The sequence below is a fragment of the Lithobates pipiens genome, unplaced genomic scaffold (genome assembly GCF_037356315.1).
Source record: "Lithobates pipiens isolate NorthernLeopardFrog02 unplaced genomic scaffold, aLitPip1_a1.2 Scaffold_8, whole genome shotgun sequence".
NCBI classification, from domain to species: Eukaryota; Metazoa; Chordata; class Amphibia; order Anura; family Ranidae; genus Lithobates; species Lithobates pipiens.
In genome coordinates, this window is record NW_027507903.1 from 548,490,790 (window position 1) to 548,505,381 (window position 14,592).

A 14,592-nucleotide genomic window follows, 5' to 3' on the forward strand; every position below is an offset into this window, starting at 1 on the left:
GTCTCAGGGAGCGTGCACAGGGGAGTTAAATTCAGGTCCGTGCTGTGGCCGTCATTCAGCTATACTGTAGATCGGACGGCAAGAGGTTAAGCCAATAAAATCATGAAGGATCACGTTTCTATTTTTAATCTGCAGAGCTGAAATCATACCCCAGTTTGACCACACCAAACTTTGAAAAGCACCATACCTTTTAGTACAAAGGAGCAAAGGGCTGTCCTTCAGGCTTTAGGGGGGCCGGTGGGAGTAGGAAATGCACCAACATCAGTGCTCCTTCATTGGATTTAATGAAAGAAATAGTACCCCATTGTTGGTATCAGTAGAAGAATAGTGCCCCATTGATGGTGTCAGTAGGGGGAATGATGCCCCTTTATTGGTGACAGTTGGTGAAATAGTGCCCTAAGGGCTGGATAAAGACAGGAAAATGGCCATATTCGGCCCCCTCTGGGCCACAGTTTGGCGAACACTGTTTTAGGGGATTAAATTGATGTTGTTTGATGTTTAAACAGGTTGCAGCACTTTGGGCAGATAACAAGTCTATAGTAAGCAGCTCTACTCTACAAGGCCAACGAGGAGGAAGTAACTCACCTAGATCTGGAGTGCAACACTTTCATTGCCCAGGTAAAAAAATTCACAAAGATAGGTCTCTGCTGAGCCCCCCCCCCCCCTTCCCTTAATACCTATGCCTACTAACCTGATGTATATGCTTACCAATTTTCAGGCCACTACGGTTTGATCATGTGATCTCCCCGTGTCGGCCAGTGGCATCTGCATGGGAGAGGAGAGAGCGTGCTCTGACAACGGCTGGTAAAGACTAGACTGGAGACCGCACCCAATAGGCTTTAATAGCCCATCCGTTGTCAGCACTCCTTCTGTCCCCTGAGGGCTGCACTGGCTGACACAGGGAGCCACAGTGCTTGATCGGACTGGAGCCACCTGAAAATATGTAAGTATCTACATCTTTCTTACACAGGTTGGTTAACATAGGTGTTAGGATGGTGGAAGGGACAGTTTAAAGGCTAGTTAGGTGTAAGCTAAAATTCCACTTTAAATCATTTAAGTTTCATTTTATTATATTTATTTATTACCATTTACTGTTTAAATTTATTTTTTAAATGGATGTTTTAAAACTATTTTCTATTTATATACCGTACAAGCTTTCTTTTATGAATAAACATTTATTAAAAAAACAAAGGATTCTTAGAAAACTATGGGTTATCTAAGGAGATTGCACAACAGCAGTTGTCTCCTTTTATGCAGAATGTATCTATTTTCAATCTCCATTCAAAGAGGGAAAGCAGTCACTGCTCTGACTTGTTCACTTGTATAACTTTCAATTAGAGCCATTGAGCTCTGTAAACCCCAGGTTTTTTTCTGAACAAGAGGCAAGGAAAAACTGAAAAATATGAAAGGAGCATGAAGCGCTACCTCCTTCTAGAAAAGGGGACTGTTTAAAGCAAACATTATTATATTATTATTATATTGCAGCTTACTAATTCTTAGATGTGGTGGCTGCATTCGTTTCTCTTTTTTAGGCTTTCTTTCTTCTATTTTCGTCTGGTGATCCTGCCAGTAATAAGTATGTTGTTTTTCAACAGAACAAGCTCTCTTGCAGATGCACTTGTTTACAGGGATGAGACAAACCATTTACCACTGATAAATGTGCTTACAATGATCCACTTTTACTTATTAAAAACAATCCCGAAATTAAAAAAACAAGTTTTCTGTACCTGATTATAAAGTGTTAGCTGGAGTTTGACTTCAATTTAGTATACAGGCAGTCCTCTAGTTACAAACACTCGACTTACAAACGACTCCTACTTACAGAGGAAGACAACAGGAAGTGAGAGGAAATCTACCCCTAGGAAGGGAAATTCACTCCTGTAAGCCCTTGTACACACGGTCGGACATTCTGACAACAAAATCAGTTGTATTTTTTCAGACGGATTTTGTCCGAAACTTGTGTTGCATACACACGGTCGGACAAAGTTGTCGGAAAATCCGATCGTTCCTAACGTGATTGCGTTATTTAGTTATGACGGGAGTACCTTCAGGCTAGTAGCCAATAGCTTTGGTCTAGGAATTTGATCTGAGCATGCGTGGCACTTTGCCCGATCGGAATTCTCTACAAACGATCGGATCATGTTGTTTATTTTTATTTTTTTAAGTCAGCAGCTACAAATACTGCAGCTGCTGACTTTTAAAATAAGGACACTTACCTGTCCAGGGCGCCTGCGATGTTGGCACCTGAAGCCAACCTGGCCCTCGACTCTCGGGTGGAGGCGCCGCCGTCTTCGGTAAGGGAATCAAGAATTGAAACCTTGCGGCCTCACTTCCTGGTTCCCTACTGCATATGTGCAACTTGTGCTGCGCAATCCCACTGGTCCCTGCTGTCTTCTGGGATCTGTGTGGGGGGGCAGAGAAGGCGCCGGAAGTGGCGTAGATACCCGCGGGTGGCTCGGTTATCTATGCCTGGAAGTGGGAGCAAAATACCTGTATTAGAAAGGTATCTGCTCCCACCTCCCCCCTGAAAGGTGCCAAATGTAACACTGGAGGGGGGAGGATTCTGAAAAGTGGAAGTTCCGTTTTTGGGTGGAACTCTGCTTTAAGAACAAACCTACAGACCCTATCTTGTTTGTAACCTGGGGACCTCCTGTATTTAAATTTGTTGCATCTAACACTTCCCTCCACCCAGACTGCTGTCTGCTGTGCCCCCTTTTCTCATTCATCCAGAGTGGGGGGCACTCTAATACAGGAGGTGAATTACTGGCCAGATCACCAGGTGAAAACAGGGAAAAAAGCCTAAAAAAGAAAACAAATACACCTGCCACATCTAATGATTGGTAAGCTGCAATGTATTACATTTTTGGTTTTGGACTTAATACTGCTTTAATATTTTAGTGTACAGTATGGAAAACCATAAAATTGTTTTTAGTGTTGGATAGAGTGGGGAAGGGTTTAGCCTCGTACACATGGTATGATTGTTGGCCAACCGAGCGTCTGATTTTTGTCAAAAGGGTGTGTGCCAGGATCTTGTCTTAAATACTAACAGTACACAATTGTTGTGCAACAAACATGAACATAGTGATGTACTACGAGGAATTTCAGCTCTTGAACACCACCCTTTGGGCCCCTTCTGCTAATTTTGTGTTTGGTGAGCATTGATTCCGAGCATACGTGTTTGTACTTTTGACTTTTGTGTGACGGATTTGTGTACTGATCATACGAAAATCTGACATCAAACCGTTGTCCGCCGAAAATTTACTAGCCTGTCATCCATTTGTTGGTGGAAAATTGGACAACAATTGTCAAAAGGACCGTACTAACGGTAAGATTTTAGGAAAGCAGTCTGTCTACAGACAATCCCCTGCCAACAATCGTACTGTGTACAAGGCTTTAGAACCCATGTCAGATTTTACTGTTGTCCAGATTTGTTTTACTGCTATTAAGCCAGCCATAGATAGAGCAATTTTCTTTCCTGCAACCATGGGTTGCAAGAAAGAAAATCGCTCTATTCCGCCATCAACACAGTCAGTGTTGATGGGGGAATCCCTCCCACGGAGCCATTGGGGGAGATTTATTAAACAGAAGCACTCAGAATCTGGTGCAGATGTGAATGGTAGCCAATCAGCTTCTAACTTCAGCTTGTTCAATTAAGCTTTGACAATAAAACCTGGAAGCTGATTGGTTTTTATGCAGAGATGCAGCAGAATTTGCATTATCCATTTTTCGTAAGTTTCCCCCTATTCAGTTATACTGGCTGGGAAGCCATCCCGCCGAGAGAACACAGTACTTATTGCTAGCAGCTATAATAGACACTAGCAATAACCTCATGTAAAATCTGAAAAGGTTGGTTGTACCCAAGTTGATTGATCGATGAACTTGGGTACATTTAGCCTACCCATACATGGGCTGTAAAGGCAGTAGGTTTTTTATCTTAATGCATTTAGATAAAAAACCTTCTGTGTGTATCAGCCCCTCCAGCACCCTCTAATACATACCTGAACCCCATCTCTCTTCAGCGATGTCTACGAATGTCTAAGCCACCCGGGACACTCCTTCGGATTGGCTGAGACACAGCAGGTTTGCCATTGGCTCCTGCGACTGTCAATCAAAGTCAGTCAGCCAATCAGGGGAGAGAGGGGGCGGGGCTGGGTCAGGGCTCTGTGTCTGAATGGACATACAGAGCTATGACTCGGCTGCAGTTTCCCTCATAAGAAGCTGCTGGCTATGGGGGCACGCCATAGGTAGGAGGGGCCTGGAGCAGCAAAGAGGGACCCGAGAAGAGAAGAGGAGGATCCCTGCTGCTTTGTGCAAAACCAACTGCACAGAGGAGGTAAATATAACATGTTTGTTATTTTAAATAAAATATTACACAAAAAAAAACAAGCCTTTACAATCACTTTAAGATCTGACCCCCTGAATAAAGGTTTAAATATACTTTAAGCACTTGGCCACCTCTTTGTTCATTATGGTATTAAATAATTCAAGTGGTTTGGTGCTGCGCTGACTATCTATATTAACTTAAATATGTATTATTTATTTTGTTTGTTCTTTACAGAAATTTCCCAGAAAGAGCCTAACTTGTACAAAAAACCTCCAATCTACAAACAGAGAGGTATGAAAAATGCATACAGCCATACTGCTTTAACTCAAAGTTCCTTAAGCACCTGACATTTTTGGCTTGTTTTATTTGTCAGTCACATAAGGTGTTGTTAAATCTGTTGTCTCTATGGGCACCATCTATGAGCACCATCTAAAAACAATATTTTATTGTCCTCCAGAGTCAGCACTCTCCCATAGGCTATCAGATGACCCCATAGTTGAATCTTCCAAATTTCCAGCTGCAAAACCTCCTGATCCAAACCAGCTGGCAAAAATTGAGACAGATTATTGGCCATGTCCTCCTTCTTTGGCTGTTGTAGGTAAGAGTGTTTCTCAGCTATATGTTTGAGTAATGATGCATCATGCCCCATGTCAAGGTGGTGACCGAGAACCTTCTTAACACTGCAGAGTCAGAGAGACGATATCGCAGGGAGTCTCAACGCGGGAAGGAGGAAAGCGAAGAAAGTGAAGATGTGAAAGAACTGAGTCATCGACAGATAAGGGAGCTAAACAAGGTGACCGTCATTGTAGAGTAAAAATAAAAAAATAATATGCTACCATTTACATTATCATTGTAAGATGGCCCATGTTTAGGGGTTATACCATCCTAGGCACAGGTAAAAGAAGATACCTTGACATAAAGCCAATAACCTTATCGTCTTCACCCCGGCTGTACATTTTTTTCAGTGAAAAGTAAAGGCACAACAGTGGCATCTTCCTTTCTTTTGAGTCTTCACAAGAATGACTAGAAAGGGGCAAGTTTTCATTAGAAAGAAGATTTTCCTAATCTTTACCACTGGTTATATTAATAGCTTGGTTTTTACATTAGAGATATGTCTCACAATCACATGGATCCAGAATGCAAAAAAGTAATACCAATAGGTTACTTGTGTGATTGGTGGCTGCCCTAGGTACTTGCCCACAAGTAAATAGTGTCCGTTAAGGTTGTCCTTCATTTCTATTTTATATCCTTCACATTTATTATCTTTCACATACAGATCCAATCTAATCTAGGAAAACTCATTCTAAAAGAGGAAATGATGAAAGGGGGTACTCCAAAAAGAAAAACCCGCTCCCTGCCTGACAGGACACCGATCTACACACGTAAGTCATTTTTTTTTCATGTCTCCAGCTACCTCATTGCTACATCAAATCTAACATGTTGTATTTAATACAACAAAGATGCATAATAATTGACCTACTTCTCTATTGGCAACATGGCACTATGCAATATAGACCTTGCTCCTTCACAATCTGACTTCAGTCCATAGTCTACAAATGACATATATTCTGAAAGCCAACATGTTACTATTCAACAGTAGCAGGCATTTGGTAGGGAAAGGCATGGAACAGGTTTTTCATTTATCCCACCTTTTCTGAAGATTACACTGCCAAAAATTGTAGTTGTCTTCAACAGGATTCTTGCCTTCAAAGCTGAGCTAAACCCTCCATTCCTTTAGAACCAAGGGCGCTTCCATCTTAGACTCTGTTTGAGCTCTACTTGCCATGGTGCTGCAAATGTGATCAGTTATGACATCAACCATTTCATGGATTGACAGTTTGACTGTAACGTAGCTGTGACAGTTATCATTCACAGCATGCCTTTATTATAACTGCTTTGGGAAACAATGTCAATGATTTTTTTTCCCCTTTAAGCCCTTAGTTCTCTTATCCTTATAGCAGACCAGACATCACTAAATGTCAGACTGCAATCCAGATCCAGCCTGAGTCACGGCCCCATCTGGACTGGCCGCGATCCCACCATTTAGGAGCAAGGTCTTCCGCTCAGCCGCTGTCACTGCTGTCATCGTCATAAAGCCAAATTCGGAGGCAGGACAGTTCCAGATAGATGGTGGGAGGCACATAAGTCCTGAGCTGATATTGGAGGCAGGACAGCTCCAGATAGAGGGCGGGAGCTGCCAAGTTAACTTTCCAAGTTAAACAGCAAGTGATTGGTTGCTAGCAACCAATCGCAAGCTGGTTACCAGGAAAAGTTGTGCAGTTTTTGCCCTCCTTCTGGAGCTGTCCTGCCTCCGATGTCAGCTCTAGACTGATGTGCCTCCCACCTTCCACCCTGTGTTGGTAGGACACTAAAGAGTGCTATGTCACTGCTGTGAAGGATGTGGGGAAAACAGAGGATGAGGTGAAGGGAGCCAAGGACAGGAATCTGGAGGAGAGGGGTAATATAAGGGGGGGTTTGGGAGCTGAGGACAGGAATGTGAAGGAGGAGGGAGTGATATAAAGGAGGGCAGAGGACAGGAATCTAAAGGAGGAGAGAGGTGATATAAAGGGGGGGGGGGGGGTGGTGAGTATAGGAATGTAAAGGGTGGTGAGGACAGGGATGTGAAGGAGGAGGAGAACACGGTTTTAATGATGTAATGATGGAATTCTGATTTGAAGGATCTGAGGCTAGGTTTACACCTTTGGTACCTGTGTTCTGCGTGTAGGCAGCATATTTATTGCAATGGGCTTTCTTACATGCAAAAATGCAGAAAAATAAGTCCCAGGCCCTTTTTTTAAAATTGATGCTCACAAAAACGTGCAGCGTTTGTCGATACCCCAAGGTGCCATTAAAAATCAAACATGCAATTTAGACCTCTCTTGGAAGAAAATTTTAGACCTCCATGAATTTTAACTCATGGTAGACCATCAGAAAAATCCTTGCACGTTAGGGACTAAAAAAAAGCTGTACAATCACTACAATCAACTGCCAGCTATATTTTGTGAACCCTCACAAATGTTTGAGTAGATATTGATTGATGGGTGAGCGATAAACATTGCCAAGTTAGCTAAACTTGGCTTATGATTAGTTCCTGTATGGGAAACCTAAGACTTAGGCAGGCCATACATGATTCTTTTTTTTTTCGTTCAACAGCCGGGTCAAACTAAATAAATGAGTCGATTTTTTAATTCTTCCCACTGAGCTAGTGTATTGGTTATGCCAGTGGGGAGGCTTCCCAGCCATAGCTGGCAGCACTGATCATTCAGAAAAAAAATAACAGGCTGGTTGTTCAGAAGTTTATTGACAGATTGACCCAAGTACAAGCAACTTGGATTGAAATACGGCTGGTCCCTGCTGAATTGCCCAAATGACTTAATTGATATGGTTTTAACAAAATAGTCCATATTTTACTTGTTCTTTACCATTACTGGTTCATTGCACATAACGAAGTTTAGATATTTGGCTTTTGTACCAGGCTTATAGATGTTCAACATCTCTTTTCACAGCTATACATTCTGGCTATGGACGAAGTAGCTTATCAAGGGTGAGTCCAAATTAAGAAAATGTTACATGTGGTCCATGTGGCACATTCCACATATAATACATTTGTAAGATTTTATCTATAATCAGAAAAGGTAATTTTTTTTCTCTTCTCCAGCTTCTGTCTGCAGAGTTCCATGCTCCCGACCCGCAGAGAGTGAGCGCAGGTGAGCAGGGATTCATGCTAAAGAGCTTAACAGGTTAGATAAGACCAGCATGGCTGATAATCTTGGGAAAGGTTGTGGTTAAGGGGATATATCAGCTCGCTAACTGAAGGTAATGACTGGATAGCCATGGCGTAAAAAAAGACTATATATATTTGTGGATGAGCATTTTGTTCAGGCTCAGAAAGCATTTTCCGTCACTGGAGAGATTACCAGCAGGAGGAAGGAGGTCCCAATTTTCCTATATAGGTCTTTAGTTAGAGCTCATTTAGAATACTGTGTCCAGTTCTGATCACCTCAAGTACAAAAAGATATTGATAAGACAGAGCTAGTCCAGAGACAGGCAACAGAATTGATGAACGGCCTGAGTATAAAACATATCAGGAGAAAAGTAATATTTACAGTCTTGAGGAAAGAAGGGAAAGAGGGGGGCATGAGTAAAACCTAAAAATACATTAAGAGTTTGAATAAGGTTTAGGAGGGGAGTATTTTCCTTACAAAATTAAGATTAACTAAATGAAGATATTACCGAAAACTAGAGAAAAACAGACTTCTAGCAAAGGTAACAAGTCAGTCAGTAGTAAGTGAATTAAAACATGCTTTGGACATAGATGTATATTCAGACCAAAATAAAAATAAAAATAAAACTCAAAAAGGGACATACTTGATGGGTTATTTGGTCTTCTTCTGTCATTCTTCCTATGTTTCTATGTAAAAATTTAGAAATGTTGATTGCGTCTAGGGATGAGCCGAACACCCCCCGGTTCGGTTCGCACCAGAACTTTCGAACGGACCCCAAATTCGAACGAACTTTAGAACCCCATTGACGTCTATGGGACTCGAACGTTCGAAATTAAAAGTGCTAATTTTAACGGCTAATATGCAAGATACTGTCCTAAAAAGGGTTTGGGGACCTGGCTCTTGCCCCAGGGGACATGGGTCAATGCCTAAAATGTTTTTAAAAATGGCAGTTTTGGCGAGAGCACTGATTTTAATGATGATTAAAGTGAAAAAAAAAGTGAAATATTCCTTTAAATATGGTGCCTGGGGGGTGTCTGTAGTATGCCTGTGAAGTGCCACGTGTTTCCCATGTTTAGAACAGTCCCTGCACAAAATGACATTAAACAGAAATAACATCATTGAAAACTGCTTGCGGTTTTAATGTTATATCTGGTTCCTGCAATATGGTTGAAAACCATTGAGAAAAATGGCATGGGTAGCCCTCCCTGCCCATTACCAGCCCCTTTGGGTCTTGTACGCATATCAAGGGGAACCCTGCACCCATATTAAAAAAAGGAAATGCGTGTGGCCCCCAGGCCCTATATACTCAGAACAGCAGTATACAGGCGGTGCAAACAAGACAGGGACTGTGTAGGTTTGTTGTGTTCAATCTGTTTGTAATTTTCAACTGGTACATTTTTAAAGTGTAGCTCCAGTCAAAAAAACTATTTTTAAGCTTTTTGGAAAACATAGGGAAGGGTTATCACCCCTGTATAATTTGTTTTGTCGTCCATCTTTTTTCATCTCACTTGCTGTTGTCTCCTTCCGTTTGCAAGTAGGAGATGTTTGTAAGTTGGATGTTTGAAAGTAGGGGCCTGCCCTATATGCTCTGCAGAAATGGCGGAACAAGGTGTTGGTTTTGCCACAACATTGTAAGCCCTCAAAGTGACTCTTGCTGGGCGCTGGAGCGCCCTGCTGTGAACGATTATATCAAGAATTGTAATTACATGCCATCGTTGAACAGTGGTAGAAAAATTGACCTTTGGTGGTTGTGGTGCTGGTGCCACAACACTATAAGTCCTCACAGTTACTCTGGGTGGGCACAGGAACGGGCCCTCCTGTGAAATATTATATAAAGAATTGTAATTACATGTCCCTGTTAAACAGGGGCAGAAAAATTGGGCCTTAGGCACTGGTGCTGGTGCCACGACACTGCAACCTCTCCCATATACTCTAGTTTTATTGCAGGAATTAGCCCTGCTGCAAAGCATTGCATCAAAAATTGTACTTAAACGCCCCTGTTAAACAGGGGCAGAAAAATTGGGCCTTAGGCACTGGTGCTGGTGCCACGACACTGCAACCTCTCCCATATACTCTAGTTTTATTGCAGGAATTAGCCCTGCTGCAAAGCATTGCATCAAAAATTGTACTTAAACGCCCCTGTTAAACAGGGGCAGAAAAATTGGGCCTTAGGCACTGGTGCTGGTGCCATGACACTGCAACCTCTCCCATATACTCTAGTTTTATTGCAGGAATTAGCCCTGCTGCAAAGCATTGCATCAAAAATTGTACTTAAACGCCCCTGTTAAACAGGGGCAGAAAAATTGGGCTAATGGCATCACCCAGAACCATAAATGTTCTTCCAACATATCAGCGGAGGAGGAAGAGGATAGACAATCAACATAACAGGACAGTCCCTCAGCATCAGCATAGGCAGTCTTGAAGGGATGTGATATTTAAAAAAAAATTATTCGGTTACATCAGCTTCAGGTGCTTGCTAGCTGTAGGTGATCCAAGACTGATTCATCTTGATGAAGGTCAGTCGATTAACTGATTCGGTGGACAGGCGCACCCTGTGATCGGTAACAAAGCCACCAGCAGCACTGAAGGTGCGTTCCGAAAGAACGCTGGATGCAGGACAGGCCAGTAGCTCAATTGCATACTGTGCAAGCTCTGGCCAGTGATCCATCCTCAAGACCCAGTAAGCCAGAGGATTTTCTGTGGGAAAGGTGTCCAAGTCTGACCTTGCCTCTAGGTATTCCTGCACCATGTAAATCAGACGCTGGCGATGGTTGCTGGAACCGATCATACCTTGGGGCTGCGGACTAAAAAATTGTCTGAAAGCATCAGTCAGTCGGCCACCTTCTCCACCGCTCCTTCTGACCGATGCCTCAGCAACACGTTTTTTGTAACCTCCCAGTCTCTGGGAACGCGTTGCACAGACCTTTCTGCAAGGCCTCCCGGAGATGTCTCATCCTCTGCTCCCTCTGCGATGGCAAGATAAGGTCGGCAACCTTACCCTTGTACCGTGGATCAAGGAGAGTGGCCAGCCAGTAATGGTCCCTCTCCTTGATCCGAAGAATACGAGGATCCTTCCGCAGGCTTTGCAGGATCAGGGAGGCCATGCAGCGTAGGTTAGCCGAGGCATTCGGTCCGGAGTCCTCTTGATCACTAAGGGCAACATGATCCGCAGCTACCTCCTCCCAGCCACGTACAAGTCCACGTGTTTCTTGGGACTGTAAATCATCCCTACAAGACTGCTGCTGCTGCTGATGCTGAGTGCCAGCCTCCACCTCCATGCTGACACAATCATCCTCCTCCTCCTCTTCCTCCTCCTCATCCTCTTCCTGTGTGATGGGTGGCACAGCAGGAACACTGTCTGGATAAAGGGGGCCTTGAGAGGCAAGGAAGTCCTCCTCTTCCTGCCTCTGTTCTGCCTCAAGTGCCCTGTCCATTATTCCACGCAGCGTATGCTCCAAGAGGTGGACAAGAGGTACAGTGTCACTGATGCATGCACTGTCACTGCTCACCATCCTTGTGGCCTCCTCAAACGGTGACAGGACAGTGCACGCATCCCTGATCATGCCCCACTGGCGTGGTGAGAAAAAACCAAGCTCCCCTGACCCTGTCCTGGTGCCGTAGTCGCACAGGTACTCATTGATGGCCCTCTGCTGCGTGTGCAGCCGCTGCAGCATGGCCAACATTGAGTTCCACCTGGTGGGCATGTCACATATAAGGCGGTTCTTGGACAGGTTCAACTCCTTTTGGAGCTCAGCCAGCCGAGCACAGGCATTAAATGATCGGCGGAAATGCACACAGACTTTCCTGGCCTGCTTCAGTACATCCTGTAAGCCCGGGTACCTGCCCAAGAACCGCTGCACCACCAGGTTAAGGACGTGAGCTACACAGGGCACATGGGTCAGTTGTCCCTGTCGGAGGGCGGAGAGGAGGTTGGTGCCATTGTCACAAACCACCATTCCTGGCTTAAGCTGGCGTGGCGTCAACCACCTCTCGGCCTGCCCCTGCAGAGCTGACAAAACATCCGCCCCAGTGTGGCTCCTGTCCCCCAAACAAACCAGCGCAAGCACGGCATGGCATCGTTTTGCCTGCGTACTTGCGTAGCCCCTGGAACGCCTACGGAGCACCGCTGGTTCTGAGGACAGAGCACTGGAAGAGGCCATGGAGGAAGAAGAAGAGGAGGGGGTGGAGGAGAGAGGTGTGTCACAACCAATAGTAGCATTTTGGAGGCGTGGTGGCGGAACAACCTCCAACACTACTGCACCTTGTCCTGCATCCTTCCCAACTGCCAGAAGAGTGACCCAATGGGCCGTAAAAGACAGGTAACGTCCCTGTCCATGCCTGCTGGACCATGAGTCAGCGGTAATATGCACCTTACCGCTGACCGCCCTGTCCAGCGAGGCAAGGACATTGCCTTCCACATGCCGGTAGAGAGCCGGAATCGCCTTCCGTGAGAAAAAGTGGCGTTTGGGGACCTGCCACTGAGGAACCGCACATTGTACAAACTCACGGAAGGGGGCCGAGTCTACCAACTGAAAAGGCAGCAGTTGAAGTGCTAGCAATTTAGCCAAGCTAGCATTCAACCGCTGGGCATGTGGATGGCTGGGAGTGAACTTCTTTCGCCGGTCCAGCAGCTGGGGCAGGGACATTTGCCTGCTATAATCGGACGTGAGTGTACCGCTAGCAGAGTTCCCAGAAGCACTTGGCTGTGACACACCTAATTCTACACCTTCATTCCTCTCAGAGCAGGTTTCAGAGAGGACTGAAGGTCTAGTGGGGTTGGAGATGCCAGCTGATGAGGAGCAAGGAGAGGTCCGCTTTGTTCTTTGGTGTGGGTCTTTGAGGTACGCTTGCCAACGAGCTGCATGGCAGGTCATCATATGTCTGGTCAAGCATGTGGTGCCCAAGAGGCTGATGTTTTGGCCACGCGAGATACGCTTGAGACATATGTTGCAAATAGCAGCGGTGCGATCTGATGCACTCGTCTCAAAAAAGGCCCACACCAAAGAACTTTTGGAATAACGCGCAGAGGCAGCGCCCTGCACAGGCGGAGCTCTGTGGTGTGATTCAGTCGGTGTGCTGCCCCTAAGCTGGCCCCCGGAGGGCATCCTGCCTCGTTGGACATGTGCCTCCTCCTCCTCCTCCTCCTCTCTCCTACCAGGCACCCACGTGGAGTCAGTGCCCTCATCATCCCCTCCCTCTTCATCGCTGTAGCAAACCTGGCAGTATGCTGCAGCTTGTGGAACATGACTGCCAGATTGCTGTCCTTCTTGAGCATCCCCTCTCTCTGCGCTCACGCTACTGCCTTCCTCTAGCTGAGTGTCATCATCAGAGCCCACCAAACACTGGGCATCCTCCTGGAGCATGTACCCAACACTGTGCTCAAAGAGTTCAGGAGACCCCTCAGGAGGACGTGGTGGGTCTAGGAAAGGAGTCACTGATGATGACATTGAGAGGAGGGAAGACGATGCGTTGGCAGCTGCTTTGCTAGTACCCTGAGACTGGGTGAGAGAGGATGAGGAGGATGAAGAGGGCTTGGTCATCCACTCTACCAAGTCGTTGGCATGTTGCGGTTCAACATGTCCAGCTGCCGAAAAGAAGGACAAGCGTGTCCCATGGCCACGTGCTGATGACAATGCACCGCATCCACGACCAGCACTGTTGTCTCTAGGCACAGAGCCTGCTTGCCCTCTTTTATCGGCTCGCGCCTGTCTGCCTCTCCTTGCTGGCCTTCCAGACATGGTAATGGCCTGAAGGGAGTTGGGTAAAACAGCAGTGTAATGGAGTCACACAACACCCACTAAGCCCTGCAGATGGCTCTATTAGAGAACAGCAATAAACGGTAGATACAGGTGTATATTGTGCTGGAGTCACACAACACCCACTAACTCCTGCAGATGCCTTTATTATAGAACACCAGAGATAAAGGGATATACTGTAATTGAGTCACAAAAAACCCACTAACTCCTGCAGATGCCTTTTTTATAGAACACCAGAGATAAAGGGGTATATACAGATGTATACTGTGCTGTGCTGGAGGCACACACAACTTCCAATAACTCCTGCAGATGGCAAGTGGGCTCAAATAGAGAAGAGCTATGTAGGTGGATATAGCGGTGTGTACTGGGTACAGAGCACGCAGACAGCACGCACAAGCTCCTTACACTACTGACTGCAAGCTCTATTATAAAAGATAGATCACTAGCTATATAGGTGAGGTGAATATAGCGGTGTATACTGCGGTCAGGGCACACAGACAACAACCACTACACAACAGCAAGATCGAAAATTGGCCGAAAACGATCGGTGTGTACTGTGTTGAAGGTACACAGAACACCCACTAACTGCTTCAGACGCCAACACACTACACTAGGCCGCCGCGCTGGCGGCCTTATATAGTGTGGGGCGTGTACTACACAGCCTGAGCTATAATTGGCCACAGGCATCCTGCCTGTGGCCAATCATGGCTCTCCTCGCTGCTGGCGCTGTGATTGGCCAAGCATGCGGGGTCACAGTGCATGCTTGGCCAATCATGAGCCAGCAATG

General features: G+C 45.4%; 1 protein-coding gene across 1 annotated transcript in view; it reads left to right on the forward strand.

Annotated features, from left to right (window-relative positions):
• Positions 1-14,592, forward strand: part of DMTN (dematin actin binding protein) — a 98,891-nt gene that overhangs the window by 77,497 nt on the left and 6,802 nt on the right. Inside the window, 7 exon segments of the mRNA XM_077469821.1 lie at positions 507-618; positions 4,559-4,615; positions 4,782-4,922; positions 5,011-5,117; positions 5,601-5,706; positions 7,831-7,868; positions 7,983-8,031. Coding sequence (XP_077325947.1) covers positions 507-618; positions 4,559-4,615; positions 4,782-4,922; positions 5,011-5,117; positions 5,601-5,706; positions 7,831-7,868; positions 7,983-8,031 — 610 coding nt within the window.